General features: G+C 40.1%; 1 protein-coding gene across 2 annotated transcripts; it reads right to left on the reverse strand.

Moving 5' to 3' along the window:
- Nucleotides 1-1,388: 1,388 nt before the first annotated feature.
- palm1b (paralemmin 1b) lies at nt 1,389-21,494 on the reverse strand. 2 transcript variants are annotated; one of them, XM_062440474.1, is made up of 6 exons: nt 21,151-21,494; nt 9,020-9,062; nt 7,628-7,708; nt 2,922-3,037; nt 2,148-2,218; nt 1,389-1,899 (listed from the first exon to the last, which is right to left on the reverse strand). In XM_062440474.1, the coding sequence occupies exons 2-6, from the start codon at nt 9,059-9,061 to the stop codon at nt 1,520-1,522; spliced, it is 690 nt and encodes a 229-aa protein (XP_062296458.1). In that variant the 5' UTR covers nt 9,062; nt 21,151-21,494; the 3' UTR covers nt 1,389-1,519. The 2 variants fall into 2 exon arrangements, with proteins under 2 accessions (XP_062296458.1, XP_062296459.1); XM_062440475.1 differs by lacking the exon at nt 21,151-21,494 and adding an exon at nt 20,958-20,970 and having other exon boundaries at nt 9,020-9,065.

A 21,494-nucleotide genomic window follows, 5' to 3' on the forward strand; every position in this document is an offset into this window, starting at 1 on the left:
CTTATTCGGTTAATCTATTCAAGTACTTTTGGGCCCAGGTCCAAAAACAAAGTGTCAGGGGTTAAACTGGGAGCGAACAGGACAGAAACCAGCAGCCGACCAACACACAGTGAAATTACAGTATCAACAGATTTTTATTTGGTTCATAAAGAGACAAAAAAGCTTTTTTTTCCTTCTTTTTTTTAACGGCGAGTTGAGCAAGCCCGCCTCTCGTAATAAGGGTAGAACGGATCCCAATTTAACCCCTGGATTTACATTCATGTGAACGTGATAGCCTATATAAAGATCTAACAGTGACAAGACAGTCAAAAAAGTTGCAAGGCTTCATGCAGTGCTACCTCATAAGATTTACATTGATTCTACTGTTGAGAGAACAAAAGCAATTCTTATCATTGCACAATGATTTGTCATGACACTATCGACCATAAAGTAAATGTGTTTGTCCTATTTAAAAAATTCAAAAGCTGTGATCTTCGTGTTACATGTGTTGCATACCATATTTATGAGTAACAAATGTGATTGGCAGTATGGTCAGTGTTCTAATTTGTTTTTTTGTCTCCGTGCTGTTTCTTTTTAAATTTAATGCATACCTCTAACACTGCCAATTATATTTACTGTTACTGATAGAAAGACCTGCGTGACTTAAGATGTGAGCACATATGAGTCTAAGAAAGCACAGACACTTGTTATGATTGTAACGCAAATCTGGTAGTGCTTACAAGCTTACATGCAGTTAATGGTTGGAGATGATATAGAGAACCAAAAACAATAAATACATTGTATAAAACATAATTCCATATCAATATATTAAAATACTATTTAAAATAATATCTTAGACAATATTGCAATATGAAATTGACTGATAAATAGTTGATAGGCCTACACAGAGAAATATATATATTTAAGTATCTGTGTCCTTCATAGTATGCCGTTTTGACTTAAGTACAATGATTTTAAGTTTCCAGATTTTCCCCAGTGGGTAGCAGTACAATCCAGAGAGCTAATACATTTTCTTCTTTTTTCCAACAATAATAACAATGAACTTACAGTACACAGTCCCATAATAAAGATATACATACTGAATACAATATAAATGTCAAGACAGAAAAATAGAAAAATATCAATAGAAATCAAAAGTCAAATACATATCAGAGAAAGTATACAGAGTAAAGTGTACTTATGAGTCTTTGTGGTTCTTGTTGTTGTAGCTGGAGCTTGTATTGGCTCTCATTGTTGGTATATCGGCTGTACTTCGGTTTTTGTTTTCTCCAGTCCTGACATTCACACACACAGACACACACACACACACACACACACACACACACACACACACACACACACACACACACACACACACACACACACACACACACACACACACCACCACCACACTCTCCCACACAGACGAAAATGGACACACATCTGTAAATACAGACACATGCAATGACACACACGCCTGCAGAGGTGCATGTGCGTACTCACCCACACACACAAACAACCACACATACACACATGGAGCTCACATGACCGTGCAGCATTTGCAGGTCTGTTTCTTCTCCTTTTCCTTTTCTCCTTCCTCTCCGCCACCATTGGCCTTTTCTTTCTCTGCCATGCTCCCATTGGGTGGAGCCTGCTCTTCTGTGGCTGCCTCTCCTGCCGCTTTACCCTCCCCATCCTCGATCACAACAAACTCAGCCTTAACATTGCCGTCCACCCCTTCCATTCCCAGAGCTGTGTGGGTCTCCTGCTCCTCCTCAACGGTCTTGTAGCCCATGAACACCAGGGTGACGGGGTTGTCTGCACTAGCTTGGTCAGGACTGGGACCCAACAGCTTGGCCTCAATGCCTGTCACCTCTCTCTTGGGGGTCTGGCCAGAGGTCTGCACTACTCCATTCTCACCTATAGGGAGCAGCAGAGTACCATCGAGAGGTTAGGAGAGTGCAGAAGGTAGAAGGTGGTCAGGGTAAGTCAAAGAGACAAAGAAAGAAAGGAAATATTGTTTTAATAACCTCCGGCAGAGGGGAACAATTTAATAGAGCAAATGAAGAGGCTGTTAATAGCTCGCTTTCTCTTTCTACCACAGGTGTCCAGGCCAAGTTGCTATGGTTTCCTGTGTGATCATATGTTGCCATGGGTACTGAACTTACCCCCATTTTCTTTGGCCACACCCTTATTGGCTGGCTCCCCTGTCTCCAGTTCTTCAATCTCTTGCTCCAGCCTGGTTCACACACACACACACACACACACACACGCACGCACACACACACACACACACACACACACACACACACACACACACACACACACACACACACACACACACACACACACACACACACACACACACACACACACAAAATGTTAATGTGTAATTCTTTCATACCACAAAGAATATAACATATTGTATATTTATCAGCAAAGTTTAAGTCATAGTATATATGACTAGTTCTACCAATATTATTATATTTTTTCAAGCTGTCTTCATAAGCCATGATGCAATATTATGAAATTATTATTTTTTGTAATTACTTTTTTATTGTCTGTTTGGAATCGTATTTCTTCAGACTTGTCTCAGTCTGGCTACTCAAATTGGATTATGTCACTTGTAATGCAACACACAACTGTCATATGACATCAAACGCATCACCAGTGCTGTTAGTTGGCTGTGGTTGCAGTTCAAAACATAGCTGCACCACACCTTTGTTGCTCAAGTAATCTAATGTGACAGAGAAGTTCTGCTCCACAATCATACTGCAGTGGCTAGAAGAATGAGAGGATATGGTGTCATCCTTCCTGCAGTTTAAAGCACTGGGAAAATAAGCACCATCCGAGGTTGAGTCTATGCTTGACTCTGACTTGTTTACTTGCAAATAAAACAATATTCTCCATAGTCAGGCATATAGGGCTTTTAAGATGCTGACCTGAGGATGACCTGCTCCAGGAGTTTGGTCTTCACTTCCTCCTCATGGAGACGCTTCTGAGTCTCCTCTTCTGCTGGAGCTCCATCTAACAACCAACGCTCCCTCAGTGCCTTCGACTGAAAGGAGACAAAGCAAATAATGAATGTGTTTTGCATGTTGAGAATAAATACAGGGAAAAGTGACTAGATAAAGCAGATTTTTTATTTCCATATTCTATTAAATCTAATAAAACATATTATATTTCACTCTAACTGCCCCTGACACCTCAGTTTGTTCAGTGGATGTGTGTGTACACATGCTGAATAAAGGAGCTTAAGCAGGTGGGGGACCTTTGATTGTCTTTCATCAGGATCAGGTAATTAATTCATTAACCGAACTTCAATCTACCAAAATAAAGATTGTTATCACCCTTTCTCACTTGGACATCAATGTAATTTAATTCAGGAGAGATTAGTGACACTTTCACTGAGGCAGAATGACAAGCCCTTTGGCTAATCTAAAACAAAAATCTACCAGTGACTGCGTCCAGCACTTCTCCTCTGTATGCTGCCACTCACTGATTCAGTCACACACTTCAGCTGCTGCCAACTCGTTTGCCAAGTGGACTATGGCACCAAGCCAAAGTATCAGGGCTTTTGGCATTCAACAGAAAAATCCAAACTTAGACATAATTGTCCTATTATACTCAACTGAGGATAGGACTGAAACCTAGACAAGTCACTGAAAAGTAAAAACAAGATAGTTCTAATCTTCAGCGCATAGACTGTGACTAGATTTACTGATTCTGAATTGGTAGACTTATTATAATTACTTTAGATGAAGGTAATTTGAACATTAATGTTTTCTTTTGATCAGATATTACACTCATGAAGTACTTTTAGGACAAATCATTGAATAATTCAAAATATTAACTGAAATAAATAACATGGGAATAAAATGGTACATATATGTTATTCTAAGGGGGAATTTTCACTTGTTCGATTACCTTCCACTTCCTTTTCTCTTTTTCAATCAGTGTTTATTTCTCTTAGCAATTTGAAAATGGCCATGTATTCTTATCTTGACTCCCGATCCTAAATCTCTCCTGTTCTTTAGATAAGCTAATATCAAAGAAAATACTTGGCATGCTTTGAGGTAAATATAACAGTACCTCTTACTCGCAGCTGTTGGACTATGCAGCAAAAGACAACCCTGAGTGGCCATATGGAAATGTGGAAGAAAAAAGCTCTTGTTTTCACGAGTTGGACTGAAAATCTGGACCTGTGCTTGATGTGAATTCCTCTCCAGTGATGCAACAAGAATTTCTACAGCAAAACCCCCCTCCTTTTTTTTCTTCCTTCTTTGACTCGACCCCAGCCCCTTCCTCTCTCTTGTATGCATCTCTATCGATCATAAAAGTTCATGAACTTTTTCATTTGGTGCATGGTATTATGAATAAAGTTAAACTCCCAGGGTGTATCTCCATCATTTCCTATTAGTGTTTATTTTTTTACAATCAGTAATAGTGATGTCTTTTTCTAACCCTCACCATTGAGTAGTCCAGCACCAGACAGCTGCACAGACCTTTACAGTGCATACACATACACACACAGTGTAATTCAACACTCTTCATACCCCAGACCTGCCTGGTCTCCTGGGCATTGAATCTAAAAACCCTGCTTCCCTCTCTCTCTCTCGCTCTCTTTCTCTCTCTCTCTCTCTCTACTGTCTCAATCTTGCTCGCTCTCTCGCCACACCCTACTACCCCAACGCCTGACATCATTTAATGTACTCACTCATGCGTATTCAAACACGCGCACACACACCAGTCTGGCACGAACAGTCGTAAAGCTGGAGCTGCAGTTATGTCTCTCTCCATTGTTCTTTGGAGTAAAAGCTGCTAACGTAGCAGACAAAGGGCGGAACTGTGATACAGACACACACACACACACACACACACACACACACACACACACACACACACACACACACACACACACACACACACACACACACACACACACACACACACACACACACACATTTACGCACACATCCAAATGCAATGAGCAGCTGTAGGGAGAAGAGCTTTACTTTAAAGTATATGTTGCATTCTTCTACAATGTGACACTCAGAACTTTTTACCAGCAAGCTTTCCGAAGGTAACATAACTTGCCCCCAGGAAGTTACTGCACTTGACTAAGAACTAGTTTGGCTAGTTAAACCCCCCACCACAACTGTTTTTTTGTACATATAGAACAAACATTATATAACATGTTAATTAGGGAGCTTTAGAGGTGCTGGTAGTCAAATTTTGTTATCTTTGGAGACACTGAAGCCAGCTGTTTCCCATTGTCTGTCTTTACGCCAAGCTGACCAGCTGTAGCTTCTTACCTTATAAATGCGATAGTGGTATCAATCTTATCATCTAACTCTTGGTAATAATGCAAAACATTTTGATAACTTTGATAAAGTATGACAATGGTAAGTTAATTTTAGAGCATTACTCTTCATATGCTTCACATAGAATGGGTGTTTTCCATATTGAGATAACATAAGATGTTTTAATTAAAGAGATTGCTAGGCTGCTGCTTGCATAATCATATCTGTCACGGTTTGCTAATTAAAAACAGAACTCCTATTAACATTTTCTGTGATAACAGCGTCATATTACCTCCCCTCACCATTTTCCTCAGTGCTGTGACAGTGTGAGTATGTGTGTGTGCGATCATGTATCAGGGTGATTTAATGGCGGGGCAGGTACACCCTTATAAAAATGTGGTGTGTAAATGGAGACATTTATTGGGTTTTCCACATGAACACCGCCTCTGGAAAAAGAACACTTACTGTGGTTTTCACAAAGGGCCTTCTCTTGCTCCTGTACTGCATGATTACACTTACTCTGTGTGTGTGTGTGTGTGGGTGTATGTGTGTGTGTATGCATGTGAGACCAAAGCAGGGTGCTATGGGTGTAAGAGCTGTTTCCTGTTGGTGGGAGTGGGACAAAAATCTGTTTCCTCTGCCAAAGCCCTCTGCATTGTCTGAGGCTTCTGTGTTCTTTTATACAGCAACACGCACAAAAAACGAACACACGTACACGCACAATACAGATACAAACATACAAAGGTTTGCTCTGAAAATAGAAAAAGTGGGAGCATGCAAGGGCACGGTGTGTATGCGCTTGGCTCGCAGGCGCATACACACCAAAACCTTTGCTCTTATCTGTGACCTGCTGAATTGTCCGTGGCTGAAATAGCTTTGATAGTGCTGACACATACGCTGACAAAAGCCTTGGCTCTGATATAATGAGTGTGTGTGTCCGCATGTATACAGATTTAAACGTGTGTGTGTTTTAGGGAGTGTGTGTGTGTATAAACAGCATGTGGAGGAGCTGCCGGTGTTATCTGCTGTCCATTCTGAACATTCCGTGACAGCAGCAGTAAGGGAGTATCTCACTATGTGGGACTGATAGATTTAAAAGGTTCAGTATTGTTAGGTGGGTGTTTCACGATGGTCATGCTGGAGAACGATTGCCGAATATAACAAAACCACAAGCCTGACCAGCAGTATTTCTGTTATCGTGTTTGAAGTTCTTGTAAGAGTTAGGGAAAAGTAGAAGAAATAGTTCAGGTTACACTTTATCCATAAATACATTTATCTTATCGGCCTAAGGGCTCAAGTCCCTTTCAAATAAAGTGGAGTTTGCGTGTTTTCAAAAGGTGTCAAATACAGGCAAATATGACAGTTCAGTCTCTGTCTGTTGACGCCAGATGGTGGAATTTGTGAGTCAAGGTGAGGCTAAGGATGAAAAGAAAAGCGAATCAAAAACAATGTATGCATAAGCTAGAGTTGCTGCAAAATTAGAGCTAAAAATGATTAAAACCCTGGCACTATTTTGACAGCAACATAGGAAAAAAAAAGAGAGCATAGTACATTTTTTGCATAAATGGGACGGGCAGATGTTTTTTGTACTCTCCATCATGTTCAAATAGCAATCCATCACACCCTTCAGTCTTCTTCCTCATTTACGTGAAAGCTGCTAAGTACATCTACTTTCCAGCTGTCTCCTATCATTCTTTACTGACTCAGCTTGTTTATAAGTACAGCCATAATGAATGAGATCAATACAGTACATATAGTATGATTATCTTTCAGCACCTAAGTACTTGCAGTGTTGTGAAAGTGACTGAATATGCACAATGAAGGAAATAACTTGGAACTCGGACATAACTTTCCTGGAACTGATTCGTCTTGGTGTCAGCATCTGCTTACCTAAGGTAGAAATAACAGGCAACTGGTAAACTGGAAACATGTTTCCAAAGCCCACTACTAAGCTCATAAAAGGGTTTTAGTAGGTGAATATGTTGGCGCATTGGACAACAGGGAACGAGACAGTGCAAAAATTTGCAAAAGCTCTGGGGCTGTGTCGTCTGGACACTGTGGTGATCAAAGCTAAATATGGGGCAACTTAACAACCTGTAATATTGCCTGTGAGAAAACACCCATGACTGATTTTGTCTGTTGTATATTGCCTGCTTAAATCATAATATAAGGCTGCATCACAGTCCACTACATGTCTCATAACTAACTCAGTCTCCTAAAGCAGCAGCAAAAAATAACACATTATTTCAAGATAGCCTAATTACATCTTGAGTATTTTCAAAGGCACAGTACTACAAATAGGGCATGTGTAAAATGTGTGTGTGTGGGTGTGTGTTTGTGTATACCTTGAGATGCTGGAGTTGCCGTCGGTCATCATCCAGCTGCCTCCTTTTGTTTTCAATCTCTGTCTGCTTCTTCCTTTTCTCCTGTTACCATACATAAATATTATGAATAATATGCCATGAATGAACACAATGTCATTAATAAGGCGATTAGTAATGATTAATGTGTCAATTATTTTCTTAAATAATTAATTAATCCATTGGCCTGTAAAATTCCAGAGAATATCACATTTGACCAGGTGGTATGTTTAATAGCTTTTTTTTTTGCCTGAACAACCAAATATTCACATTTGAGTTTTGGCATTTTTGCTTAGAAATTACTTGAGATGATGAATCAATTATTAAGATTGTTCTCTGCTGAGCAAATAATTCATTAATCTACTTATAATTTTCTCTCCAATTAGTAATGAATAGGTATTTTCTGTATCAATATCATATTTGAACATTTTGAACAATATTCAGCCCCAGTCTTGACTAATAGTGCTGTTGATTTAATGACAGCTTTTGTAAATTGAATACATTATGTCCATATAATGGCTTTGAGAGAGAAAGAGGGAGAGAGAGAGTAAGAGCAAAATATAGACATCAGTGTATTTTTACAATATGTTCTGTGTATTTATAGGCACATATTACTCAATCCAAATGTCAAGTGAACTTCTAGAAACTGTTTGAAATGTTGATGAGAAACTAGACTATTTGATGTTGGTATTTCTTTTCTATGGTTGATAATACATAAAAATTGTATTACTAACATTCTAATTAAACCAACAAACGATCACTCAACTACATTAAGCACCTCCTGCATAGGCCATGTTGACAGGTTTTTTAATAACAGAGTTATTGGGTTGTGAAACCAGCCACAACAAACCAAATTTAAATATGTTTCAGCCACTGCGTCCGCCAAAATTTGCATGTTTTTAGAAAATATACATTAGAAACCTTGATATTATGTGTCTAGGGAAGAGAGACACTGAGAGGCAGGACAGACAGAGACAGACAGAGCTGTAGCTACTGCATTAGCTTTCAATGTCCTCTAATGGGTGAAGGAGATGGGATCTAAAAGGTTGAGTCATTAAGACGGGTGGATGGATTTTGACAAGCTATTGCTGCAGCCGTGTGCCATGATGTGCACTGTGTGTGTATGTGTATGCTGGTATTGGTATATTTGTGAGGACCATTGAAACCATTGCAATGAGGACATGTATGCCTTGTGAGGACATTTTGTCCTGTGCTCACTACGTCAAAGGTTTGAGGGTTAAGACTTGGTTTTAAGGTAAAGGTTAGTATTAGGTTTAGGTTAAGGTTAGGGTTGGGGTTAGGCATTCAATTAGTGTACATAAATGCATTTATAAGAGAGAAGGAAGATAGTGTGTTGAGTGTATGTGTCTAACTTACAGCGATGGCCTGGAGTCTCTCCTCTTGTGACACCTCATCCATCCTGATGGGGAGAAAGATTGAGAGGGAAAGACAGAGTTATAATCAGATATGACCACCAACATCTGACATTACACACAGTGACAAACAACATTCCTTGACCGTAGTATTCGCTCACCAACCATTTACCTTCCAATGACTTCCCACTGACTGAGGTTAAATATCTGTCTGCTTGCACTAAATCAGTGTGTCTTTCCTGTCAGGGAGAGCCAGTGAAGGCATGCTAATGTGCTAGCAGGTCGCTGCTGGAGATTCCTACTTTAATAGGTTCCAGACAAGGGCTCCAGGATGGAGGATGGACGGCAGCAGCGCTAAAACCAGAGGGGAAGGACTGTGACTGTTGGGAGAAAGCTATCAATGTTCTGTATCTCCCTCAAAAATCTTAAAGTTTCATTTAAGCAAACAAATCGTCCTTGACCCATGTAGCAAGTCAGACATTAGTTATAGAAAGTGAAGCTATGTACTATAGGGATCAGCATATTTTCTGAATTAGCATTACTTCATTCTAGAGGAATGTCCACCAATATTGCCTTAGGTGGTGTGGGAACATAGTTTATTTTTTAATAATAAAATCTTTAATTTCAATTTGGAAGGAGACATCTATTAGGAATGTTCTCAATTACTGTACACCCTCATGCACTCTATTTAAACATTTCTCACTAAACAAAGACTCTGTTTAGCCATAGTTTATATAAGCCAAAGTTGAAGATAAATTTAGTTTTGACTATCTGATGCTTAAAAATACATTCTATCATTTATGATTATTTTCTGTGCCTGAAGTGTGTTCACTTCATTTTCTCTGTGTGTGTTGAAATCAATATATTATGAATTCACAGAGGTTTGTAAATTTGAATTTATGTCCAATGAATTATGCTGATACTTTCAAAGATGCCTGAGATTGCCTCAGCCTCTTGAGACAAAAGATTCATTAACAATTATTAGGTGATGAGTTCCTGTCTCCACAGAAAATTACACCTTAACAAAGATATAATTAGTTTGCGGTGGTAAGCAAGAACCTCAGGAATCCTTACAGTGTGACTGGAATGTGACAGTAAGTAGGTGTTAAATGGTCGTAGTTGTGGAGTTCCCAGAAAGGAAATACACCTCTTTGACTCTGACTACATGCTCAGGTTGCTTGTGGTTCAGCACCTAATGCTATTTTGTGGGTGTGTAAAAAAAAAAAACAGTGTGTTTTCTGCATATTAAAAGTGGAGTAAGAAACAACATGAATGAAAAACATCTTAGCAGCAGTGTGCCTTTTCCAGACCCAAGAAATGTGATCCTCATTTCATGTTAACGCCGATCCAAACCATACTCTTATAAAACAGCTGTGTCAAAATGTTTCTACGTCATTCTCAACCCACCCCTCTCCAGTGCCAGTAAAATGTGTTAAAACCATTTGATTGCGTCACTTCTCCTGAGAAATGAACAAGACACCCACTGTCACAGATTGAATTTGCTTGCATCATCTCCCAAATGGACATTCACAAAGCTTGGATTGTGAGAAAAAACCTCTGCATATCAATACGTCAGATATCTTGCCCTTGGTGTAGGGATGATCTGATTGCTACATTTCTTATTCCCTATTCAAAGGCATGCAGTGCAACAACAAGGAGCATTTTCTTCCATGCTTGTTGTTAGTTTATTATCCAATGACTGTAGCTCTGAGACCCACAAAAACCACAAGGACTTATTATGGAAGGACAATCTGTAACACGCAGGGTTCAAGCACTCAGTATTAGCTTTACAGCACGTGTCCACCAATGCATACCCCACTGTTCTCTGTTGATGTGCCAACAAACCACATCGCCATCACATGAAGATCCTTTGGACAACAAGTAAAACCACAATCATCTGATCAACTCCCCAAGTAAACACATACAGTCTAGATGCATTCTTTCTAATTTTTCCCACTGATCCAGCACAAACAGGAAGAAAAGACATCTGGAGATAGATATGAAAAGCAGACACTGTCAAAAATAATATACGCCTCAACTAATTACACCAACTTCAATATGAGGCTTTAAATTTAAAAAAGTCATCAAGATCTTATTTCAGGAACTGTTTCTGTTTACTGTATGTTGTGTATTGACAGTGTTTCATGGTCTATTTTCCCCCTAAAAATCCTTCCCTTCCCAGCCCTCAGGTTATAGTGGAAGCATGGCAGCTAGCTGACTGTGCATCTGGGAAGTCATCTGGATCAGTTCATCAGTGGTATGAAGGAGGCCTGGAAGCCCCGGCAGAGCTCTGTCTTTATTAGATGACGGACCGTCCTGCCATAAGAGAGGTCACTGCGAGCATCAGCAGAGACGAAGCAGGACACACCCACAGCTTGGCTCTGACAAGCTGGATCTGCTTTGAGATTGAGAGCACGGAGTACGAGTAATAATGTATGTTTTTCTTTTTTCAATTACTTCTGTTGGATAGAGTTACTGTGAAAAATGCAGGACACTTTTAGCCATGAATGAACTAGCATAGACTGCCAATTGTGAATTTTCTTATTCTACTCAAAGGTGTTTTGGAAACAGTTTTAACACAAAGCTTAAAGGGTGTAGACCCTGCACATCCAAAAAAAACTTTCATAGGCGCAGTACAGTGTGTGGATCTTTTGTCTGATTCATGTCTTAAACACAAAATTTCCCAGAGCAACAAGAAAGTTATGAGTAATGTATCATATGATCATCTCACTGGAATGTCAAAATCCTTTTTTAAAATCATGTAATAAAATAGTGTATCTTTTAAACTCAGTCAGTTTAACATTACATTTAAAAATCTTGCAAGTTTTAACTTTATATATTTTTTATGTCTTCTTGTATGTCTTATTAACAATGACTGTACAAGAGCTTTTCCGCAAAAAAAAGTCTAACATTATCAAAAAGTATAACTTAAATCAAAACTGATCAAAGAATAAGTAAACAAAATTAAAAACATGACCAAGCATTCAATGCCAATTCATGCCAAAATTAACAGCAGCAGTCCACTGGTCCAGCAAGGGGTTAAATGAACAGACTGATTTTTTGCGCTTGTCCAACCATTCACACTTCAGTTTTAATGATAGCCATGTTTTTAACCTCTAGGCTACTGCTGTGATGAATTTTTAAGACGTACCAGAAAAAAATATCTGGCCACCTTGTCGGAACATCAGGAGCATTTGTACTGCTGCCTCTCTCATAAATTATGGACAAATAAGGAGAAAGGAAAGCAGACACATACTGTAGACAGAAGTCTTCGCAGCATAGTTAGAACAGTAATTACATTTGCGGCAGAGAAAGAAGGACATCCAAGGAGGCAGGCCATTGCTCAGGCAGAGACAAATCGACACAAATTAATAAATAGATCAACAGTATCAGTCAGACAGGACGAAGAGACAAAGTAGTCTTAACAGGCTGACTTGCAGACAAGCAATTCACCACAGCTATTTTGTCAATATGTCGAGGCAGGTGCATGGCAGAAGAAGTCAGGGAAACGGACTAATGACTATCCCTATTCCCTCGTTGAGTGCACTGCTGCTGTAGCATTTCCAGGAACACATTAACTGCCTGCATAGAGCCCGAGCATCCTCTTCTAATAGCATTGTGATCATGGTCCTCTGGCACCAGCAGTCAGTTTACACACTCAGTATCTTCACTAAAATGCCCCAATACAGATTACCTTAATACCTAGAGCCTAATGAATATTAATCCTGCTGAGCATTTTTGTTCAGGGATATCGTGCTGTCTTAAAGACCAACTAAATGGAATTAAAGGTCTTGTTTCAAAGGTGTGTTGGACCAAACCTTTTGGTTTTGGTTCTTTTCTAGCATCTGATACTTGCACTTTTTAGCTAAAAGAACCAAGTTTGTTTTAGCTAATTGCACTAATGCAGTTTGAAAAGTCGATTAAGAAACATCATATTAATTATTAACGCTGCACAGTCGGAGTAATAAGGTCAGCAAGTACATGCTGTACTGAGCTTTACATGGGACCAGTCACAGTGTGTGACTCCGGGATAACCGAGGGACATCCATCTACAATATGAGTCTATCTGTCAGCAGCAGTGGCAGATTACACCAGGTCTCATCACCACTAATCTGGGATTATCTTAAAACAAACACCATAGCAACCTGGAATTGGACACCGCAACATACTGACAGATTCTGATTTCGCCTCCCACGCTCACACTTATTCAGATGCACTGATTTGTTTTTACAGCATCTTTGCATCATTAGATAGTAAACACATCAATTCACAATGCTTGAGCTGGTATTACATAACAACCACATGGACTTTTTCTTCTCCATTAACAAAACATGCAAAAAGGAAGAAAATAATGATTTTTTCAAGGGAAGTTATTAGAATCACTTTAAGAACCATTTTAATTTTCAACTAATTTAATACTGAACAATTTGAAAGGATGTTATTAGCTTGTTGGCCAATTAGACCCTCTTGTTTAACAATCATAGAAAAATCATAGAGACAATGTCTCACAGGTTTGTTGTAAAGCCAAACATGTAAAAGAAACAAAAGGCTCACACTAATTTTACACTGCTGCAAATTTAAAGTGTGATTAAAACAAATGAATTTCCCAGTGCACATTCTAAAAGCCTATTTCGAGACGTTCTTGCCTTGTTAAGGGGAAATGTGTTCACTTATGTTTCAATTCATAACAGCAAAAACCTTTTAACTGGTAGCCACAATGAAACTTCCTAATATGCACACACACTGTCAAATATGGACAAAAAACATGAGAAAATAGATGCAATCAAATTACTCATTAGTTACTATACTACCCTTAAATTCAAGCCATGACAGCGATTTCTAGTAATTCCTGAATGAATTTGCCTGTACAGACACACCCAGGAACAACACACACACACACACACACACACACACACACACACACACACACACACACACACACACACACACACACACACACACACACACACACACACACACACAAAAACACTATCTGGGACAAAAACGTCTCCACTTCAGAGAGAATGATGATTGTGAAAATGACTCTTAAGCTTAATGACCCAGGCCCTGCATTAGAAAACCGAAAGACTCTGGAAGAGGAAACTAATCTCAAATCCCCTTGACACTCACTGTGTTGGAGTGGCACTTCTTTCTCCTTTTCTTCACTCCCCACTTCCATGTCTTCCTTCCTTCAGGCCAGAAGAGCACAGGAACAACAATACTCCTCCCTGCCTTTCTGTCTGGCCACACACACACAAACACACTTGTCCCAGGCCATGCACACGCACCACGCACAACTTCTCTACCGTCTTCACACATGCACTCTGCATCCGTCTATCTGAGGCACAACACAAATTGTGCCAAAGATAAACAGTATGGTGCCAATAAAAGCTGGAGGAAGTCCACTGAGGACTTATGTTAGTATTTTAGGGGTCAAAGGGTAACACTTCTTTCCCTCAGAGGTCGCCCATAAACAACAGCTCTGTCAGTGCAGAAGAGTGTGAAATACTGTGTAATATCCATGTCAAGAGGACAAATAAGAAACCACACACAGACCGAGACACGTGGGATGGGATAATCAGGTCAGAAAGGAGCGGGAGTTAGCTCTGACATGACCCGGTGTCAGTATGACACAATAGGCTATAAAACTGCAATTACACGGTGTGGTAAAAATGATTTTTTAATAAATTAAGATAACTTAACCCAGGTTAACAAAGACCAAGTATTGTTTGGTATATCAAAGGAGAGGCATGTGGTTTGCGTTTTTCAATTGCAGCGGCACGGCTGGAGATGCGGCTACCTTTGTAGCAATGTACATGTATGTAAGAGCAATATTTTCTGTATTTATTGATCTCTTGTGCCAGACCCTACTTTATGCTTTTTACCACTTCAAGGGTAGTTAATCTAAATATTATGTTTGAAGAGATTTACTTTACTTGACATGTCCAACCCACTGACTGTATACAAATATGGATGCATCTCCAGTCCATACTGCTATGCAAAGGTGAGCCAAAATATCTCCTTTCCAGGAGCTGACATCTTGTTTGTGTGATGTAATTTGGAGCCAGAGTCTGTGCAGTAGAATACTGGCCCATGGGACATGACCCCTTACTCGTCCCGCTGTCTGACAGAGGATTGAGGACGGCTGTCACAGCTGTCAATCATGACCTCACAACCCCTTTTTATAATGTTAAATAACTCATTAAAATAAACGTATCATCGCTGTCATGACGTCCGTATTTATATACAGCCAATGGTCCAACCACATCTGTAGGTGAAAATATGTATTATATCTGTTCTGAATGGACAGGGTGAGATGTGATTTGATTTGCTCAAATATGGGACGCACACTTTTATATTATCTTTCTTTGAAGACATTCATAGTGTTGCACCTGGTTGTACACAATAAATGTAATGGAAGTAGAAGAACTTGTGAGATAAGTTCAAATCCAGTGCTGAGACAATATCCCTATCATTTACTCTTTTTTCAGGATTCCTACTCATTGACTCGCCTGATGCCCACCAAATGTCTTCAATCAACCACCCTCAACCTTCATTATTTTTGCAACAGTAAACCTTTACACTGTAATCTGTTGAGTCGCAGTCTTTGTGTTAATTTTTATATACCAGGGAACGCATGCTGAGTCTACAGCTTTTGTGACAATTCATCGATCCCTGTGTTTAGATTACTGCTGCTACATGAAGGTCAGAGTACAGGTTCAGTTTGTAGACTGTAAAAAACACATACACAGTGTATTTAATGTCACTGATCTCTGGTGGGATGTTTTGAAGTCTGGACTTTGGTTCACTGCTACAGGGTGGGAAAATCAAACTCAGAAAATCCAGATTTGGGCAAAAGGGTGGAGCTCCAACAACCACAGCTAAAAGTAATACAAAGAGTTTCTGATACCCAGGTGGATACGTGTGTGTAGTTGGCTGTGACATGAATGGGTTCCTGGATGTGCATTGTCATTCAGGAATGTGGTTGCTTGTAATGCAGGGCGCGTAAGTATCATATAACCACTGCTTACTACAAATCCCCTGATAAACTGTCTGTCCTTATTTTGTTTTTTGTAGAAGAGAAGGAGTTAAGTACAACAAAGACAACATTGAGAAATGATCCAATGCAGAAGATTGGAATTCTGGCTTCTGGCCATTAGAGGAGAAGAGGAGATAACATGACAACTAACCCAGCATGTTTGAGGATTTTGTTGTGTATAGCAATATCACAAAGCTGAACAAGGCTACAGCCACACCCACAAACAAGTAGAGAACAAACAGTAAGCCCTGAAAAAAACAAAACAATCTAAAGGTCAACAACCACAATAAAGACTACAAGAGAGTGGGATGCACGCGGTACTGGCTACTATTCAAAGCATGCAATGAGTCAAAAGTTATTTTAGAGCTAGTTTCTATTGGTCCTTACAGGAACTTCATGTTAAGACACTTTGCAATAGCAACAACACAGCAACCCTGCAACTTCTAGTCTTGCTCTACAGCACAAGTGCCTCAATTTGCATAGTCCTGATAAAGGATTAATCTCCCTGCAACATGTTTTTGTTTCACTTGCTTTCACAGTTTTGGTTTGCTTGTTTCAAATACTTGCACACATTCTCATTAGGGAGTTCATGGTCTTCAACTCCTACAAACCTTGTTCTTCATGACATCAAAAAGCTGCACTGAAGAAACTGGATGCCTGCTTTTTGTAGGAGAGTAATCACATGCCATCATTTGAATATATTGATCATATAGAAATTGCAATACAATGCCAACATTTGATCAGGGGTTGCAATAAGATATTTTGGGTGAATACCCAAATCAACAACCCGTGGATAGACCATTAAATATGATAAAAATGTTGCAATAATGCCTGCTTGTGTCTCTTGTTGTCAAGGTATTTCAAGAATTAGAAATTAAGCAAGTTTAACAATGATAAGTAAATGAGAGGATCAGGGTTCTAATCTTTAAATTTTACTTCAGTTACCTCAAAACAATTTTAGAGCATTTTCATCAGCATTATCTGCTAACAGCATTGATTTTATGATCAAAGACAGTCCATTTCCATTGCATACTGTTTCCTGTATGCTGGTGTGCTTTCTCTACCTCTTTGGTCAGTCAGGAAACATATCCGGAAATATGAAGTCTACAGACTAGGATTATTGGAACAACCTCTCAACGTTAACACAGGAACCATTAGGCCAAATAGGAACCTTCCCTTATGGAAAGATCCCAATCCCCACTTAAGGCTCTCAAGAGGCTCAGGCACTGTTTATGTAAGGATGTATTTCCAATATCAGTCAGTGCAATCTCTTCTGGAATCATAAAAACTTCATTTACAAGACCATATATTCGTTCTCCTTCTTCCCCTCAAACCAGATGTGAATGTGTGTGTGTGTGTGTGTGTGTGTGTGTGTGTGTGTGTGTGTGTCTGTGTGGTGTTAAATTCAGGTTATCTACAATGAAATATCCCTCTCTGCTGCTTATCAATAGTGCTTTTGATAGCATCTCTGCAACAGCACTGATGATCATCATATGAGTGTGGGTGTGCACATGTTTTGGGAGGGGTGCATAAGACACACACACAAATGAACAAACATTCAGTGGTGAGCGCATTTCCCTCTGGGATTAAAACGATTTAGTGGCTAAAAATGACAGTTTATCAGAAGACAGACTATCTTCTGGTAAGAGGGTGAAAAAAACAAAATCCTCTCTCGCCTTATCTGTCATGACAAAGCAGCAAGGAGGGAGTTTGTAATGAGAGAAAGTCAGAAAAAAAGAAAGAAAGAGTGACTATCCAGGAGGAAAAGAGGAGGCATAGATGAATAGAAAGAGAAAAAACAGACACAAAAAGGGAAAGGTGGAGTGTATTGTATTATCTAATAATATCTTACATCTCTACTCTACTACTATCTGCCAGATGTTGCTCCTTATCAGCCCATATGTTTGCTGAGCAAGCTTTCACTTCCACTTCCTCTTTCACCCCACAATACCATCTTTCACCACAAAACAGTAACAGCCTCTATAATGCATGTCATTCATTTACCATGACTAGCTTAGTGATCTGATTTTATAACCACTGCATAAATGGTTTCTTAATGATGGCAAGGTCAATGAGGGTAATTAGAAATATCCATCACTCTGGGTCTAGTCGCTCAGGGCAGGATATGAACCCATGAGATGCCTGCTGTCGTCTACTAATGATGCTTTACCAACCAGTTCTGCTACTGAAAGCTAGAAAACTACAATCATGCAAAAAGGAAAGGTAAAGCTATGCTAAAATTAAATTACCATTGCTGTCATAAATCTTAAATGTAGCAGTTACCTTTAACCCACTAGCCTTTTCATCAATAATGTGTAGGCTGCAAGTTGGTGTGACTTTTCTTGCATTTATCAGCAACAACAATGCAGTGTTTGTCCAAGACAACACTGCATTGTTGGACGTATTGGACATCCTTTGCCTGTTTAAGCTGATGATGTGACCAGTTTTCTCACAGTCATGCTCCCTGAGGATTTCTTTTCGAGCAATCAGAGGTTCAGACCTTACTGAAGGGCACTTTGGCTGTAAAGTAAAGAGTGTACTCGTTCACATTTCACCTCATTTTTCACTGACAGCCTAAGATTAGGAGTGAATGACCTTCCGATTACCAGCCCATTCCCTCTATCTAAATTGGTGAAAGCAGATCCCTCATAGTGCCCAGCCTGCCAGGCCAGGAGAGACTCATCAACACACACACATAGTTTACGAATACAAACACATATTTTTGTTTCTCTCATACATGCAAGTAGACAAAAATGCACACACAAAGCTGTGAATACACCAGCATACAAAGACACACCATTATAAAACAATAAAAAACACACACACACATACACACCCAGAAATGTAGCTGTCCAGAGTCATAATGCCAGATGATGACTGGTTGGACAAGACAAGTGCTGTCAGCTCTACTGCGAGTCGCTGACACAACACAGAGCAGCCAACCGGACATAGACCCTCAGTTCACATGGGGCCTGGCTGAGGCCTATGGTTGACTTAACATGTCTCACTCATACAATGAAATGACAGGACAGACAACAAACAGCAGCTGGAAATGCGGCACTTTCTTTCGTCCATTAATTTATTTAATCATAGCATGAATATATGAGTCATCTTTGGTGACAACTTAAAAGGCCCATAGAGTCATTTCATTTCTGCCCATGTTGTGATGATTTGTACATTTGATATTCTCATCAGATTTAGTGCTGTTTTTTGTATTTGTAGGGCTGACAAATCTCCACTCTGTAGGAAAATGAAACAAATCTAGAGTAATTTAACAATGTAAAAGTTTTCATCTACAGGGAACCAGATTAATGAGATTTTTCATTTTTGATGTTGCCTGAAAAACCTGGGGTCATAAAATGTTTAATTTAATAATTCATAATGCAAAACATGGTCCTATCTTGTACTATTCTGCTACATTTCTAAAGCATAAGTGTAACTTTGACACAACGCAGAATATAGCAACAGAAAGTCCAAAATGCTGCCACTGCTAAACACTTTGCCATCTAGTTGTTACACTAAAACACATAATTTGTTGAACTTGTCTTGACCCTACAAACATGCCCTTAAGAAATGGAATCAAGTCATGACTCTATGTCCCCTTTTCAGCATCATCTCTTGGCACTCACATGAGCACATTCATGCCTGGGATGAAATGCCAAAAGGATGATCAAACTGACCTCAGAGGTAACAAGAATGAGGAGTGAATCAACACTTTACTGCATTTATTTTCCCATGTATGTCAAAGAATCAAACAGGTGTCATTTTGCTGAATAAATCAAAGAGTGGATGTCCTTTCCGTGTTTCGAGGACTCACTGATTTCCCTCTGAAATGTAATGGGTGTGTTCTGTTTACAGGCTGAGCTATCATCATGCACTTGCTGGTGTTGTCAACAAAGATGGTGTATGCAACAGTTGACGTCGGTTCACAGGGCAGAAACCCACAAAAGAAACAATGGACACAAGACCAAACAAAAACACTGTCCCTACACTCTTTGTCTGTCTGTGCCTATACCTGCTGTGATCAAACATAATTACAAAAACAGAGTAAAATTAATGGAGTTGGTCCAATTGATATTGTTCTATTCAGAGACAGGAAGAGAAACAGATCCAGAATACACACACAAACACACACAGGCACACAAGCCTACGTGATATTCAAAGAGGATGGAGGAGTCAGACTATATCACCAATGGCAACCCGAGCTGAGATGAATTTGAGCTATACTCAGTCTTCTCTGCTATAAAACCCAACTGCCTGGTCCATTGCACAGTGTAAATTCCAGACAGGAGTATGTAATGGCCAAGGTTTATCAGCTCATGCGCCATGTTGAAGCAGACCGCTCACATCACAACACAGCACAGATTACCCTGTTACTCTCCTCTCCTCTTCTCCACAGCCTGTAGCCAGTCAGCATCTCTCACCCAGTGCAGTGACGGCCATGCACTACTGGCGCCACTGGAAATTCACCGTCGAGGCACACACACACACTCACAAAAAAAAAAACCCTCAACCCCCCCATCCTGACACTCATCCTGAAACACTCTCCTCGCAAAGCAGATCGATATTACATGATGGATCATCAAAAGCATTCGCGTAAACATGTCGTCCTGTTACACCTGTCGGCCTGGCTCTATCACGGCTTGAAAGTGCAGCACAGTAAAACGGGCCTCTAAGGCATGTCATAAAAGATGTTGACATGACATGATAACGCAGCTAATTTTCTCCCTATAATTCCCCCACCAAACCTGCCCTTGACTTGATTTTGGGCTTTTAATTTTAATGTGTGTCTCTTGATGGATGTTGCGCCTCTCGTGATTATAGTTGTATCCTCAGGCAACGACCGTCAGTGTTTACAGTAAGGGATTTAACAATAGCACAGAAAGGTACCGCCAATATTTATCTTTTTTTCCCCTCCTTGTCTCCATCCTTCTGTCCCGCTCTGTCATCCATCCTGTACGAGGGAAAGGATGCTGCCGGGCTGGAAGCTTAAATATTGCGCCGCTGCACAGCCAGCTCTGGACAAATCACCGAAAGCAGGTCAGCCACAGGAAAACACGGACACAACCAGCGCACACTGTAAAATCAGGACTTACTCAATTGCCTTTCCCGCCGCAGACGTCTTCCAAACACGGTGTCTTCTTGTTTATTTCTGAGCGTCAATTTCGGGTTACTCTAACACCCCTTCCTCTCCTCCTCCTCTTCCTCCTCCTCCTCCTGTTCTCCTTCTCCTGGCTGGCACCCCTCTTGTTATTACTGAGGTGATGCCGCGGGCAGCCTGCACGCACAGCCCGGTAATAATAAGACCCCAATGATTTCCTCTCGGGTGGCAACGACGCTCGATGGACTTGGCTCTGCTGTGCGTCCGCACGGTGGAAATCTCATGGGCTGTGGGGCGTCGTCCAAAAGCAGGTTGTAGTCTAGTTAGTGTACGGGTGTG

This window comes from Scomber scombrus, chromosome 19 (assembly GCF_963691925.1).
Source record: "Scomber scombrus chromosome 19, fScoSco1.1, whole genome shotgun sequence".
Classification (NCBI taxonomy): domain Eukaryota; kingdom Metazoa; phylum Chordata; class Actinopteri; order Scombriformes; family Scombridae; genus Scomber; species Scomber scombrus.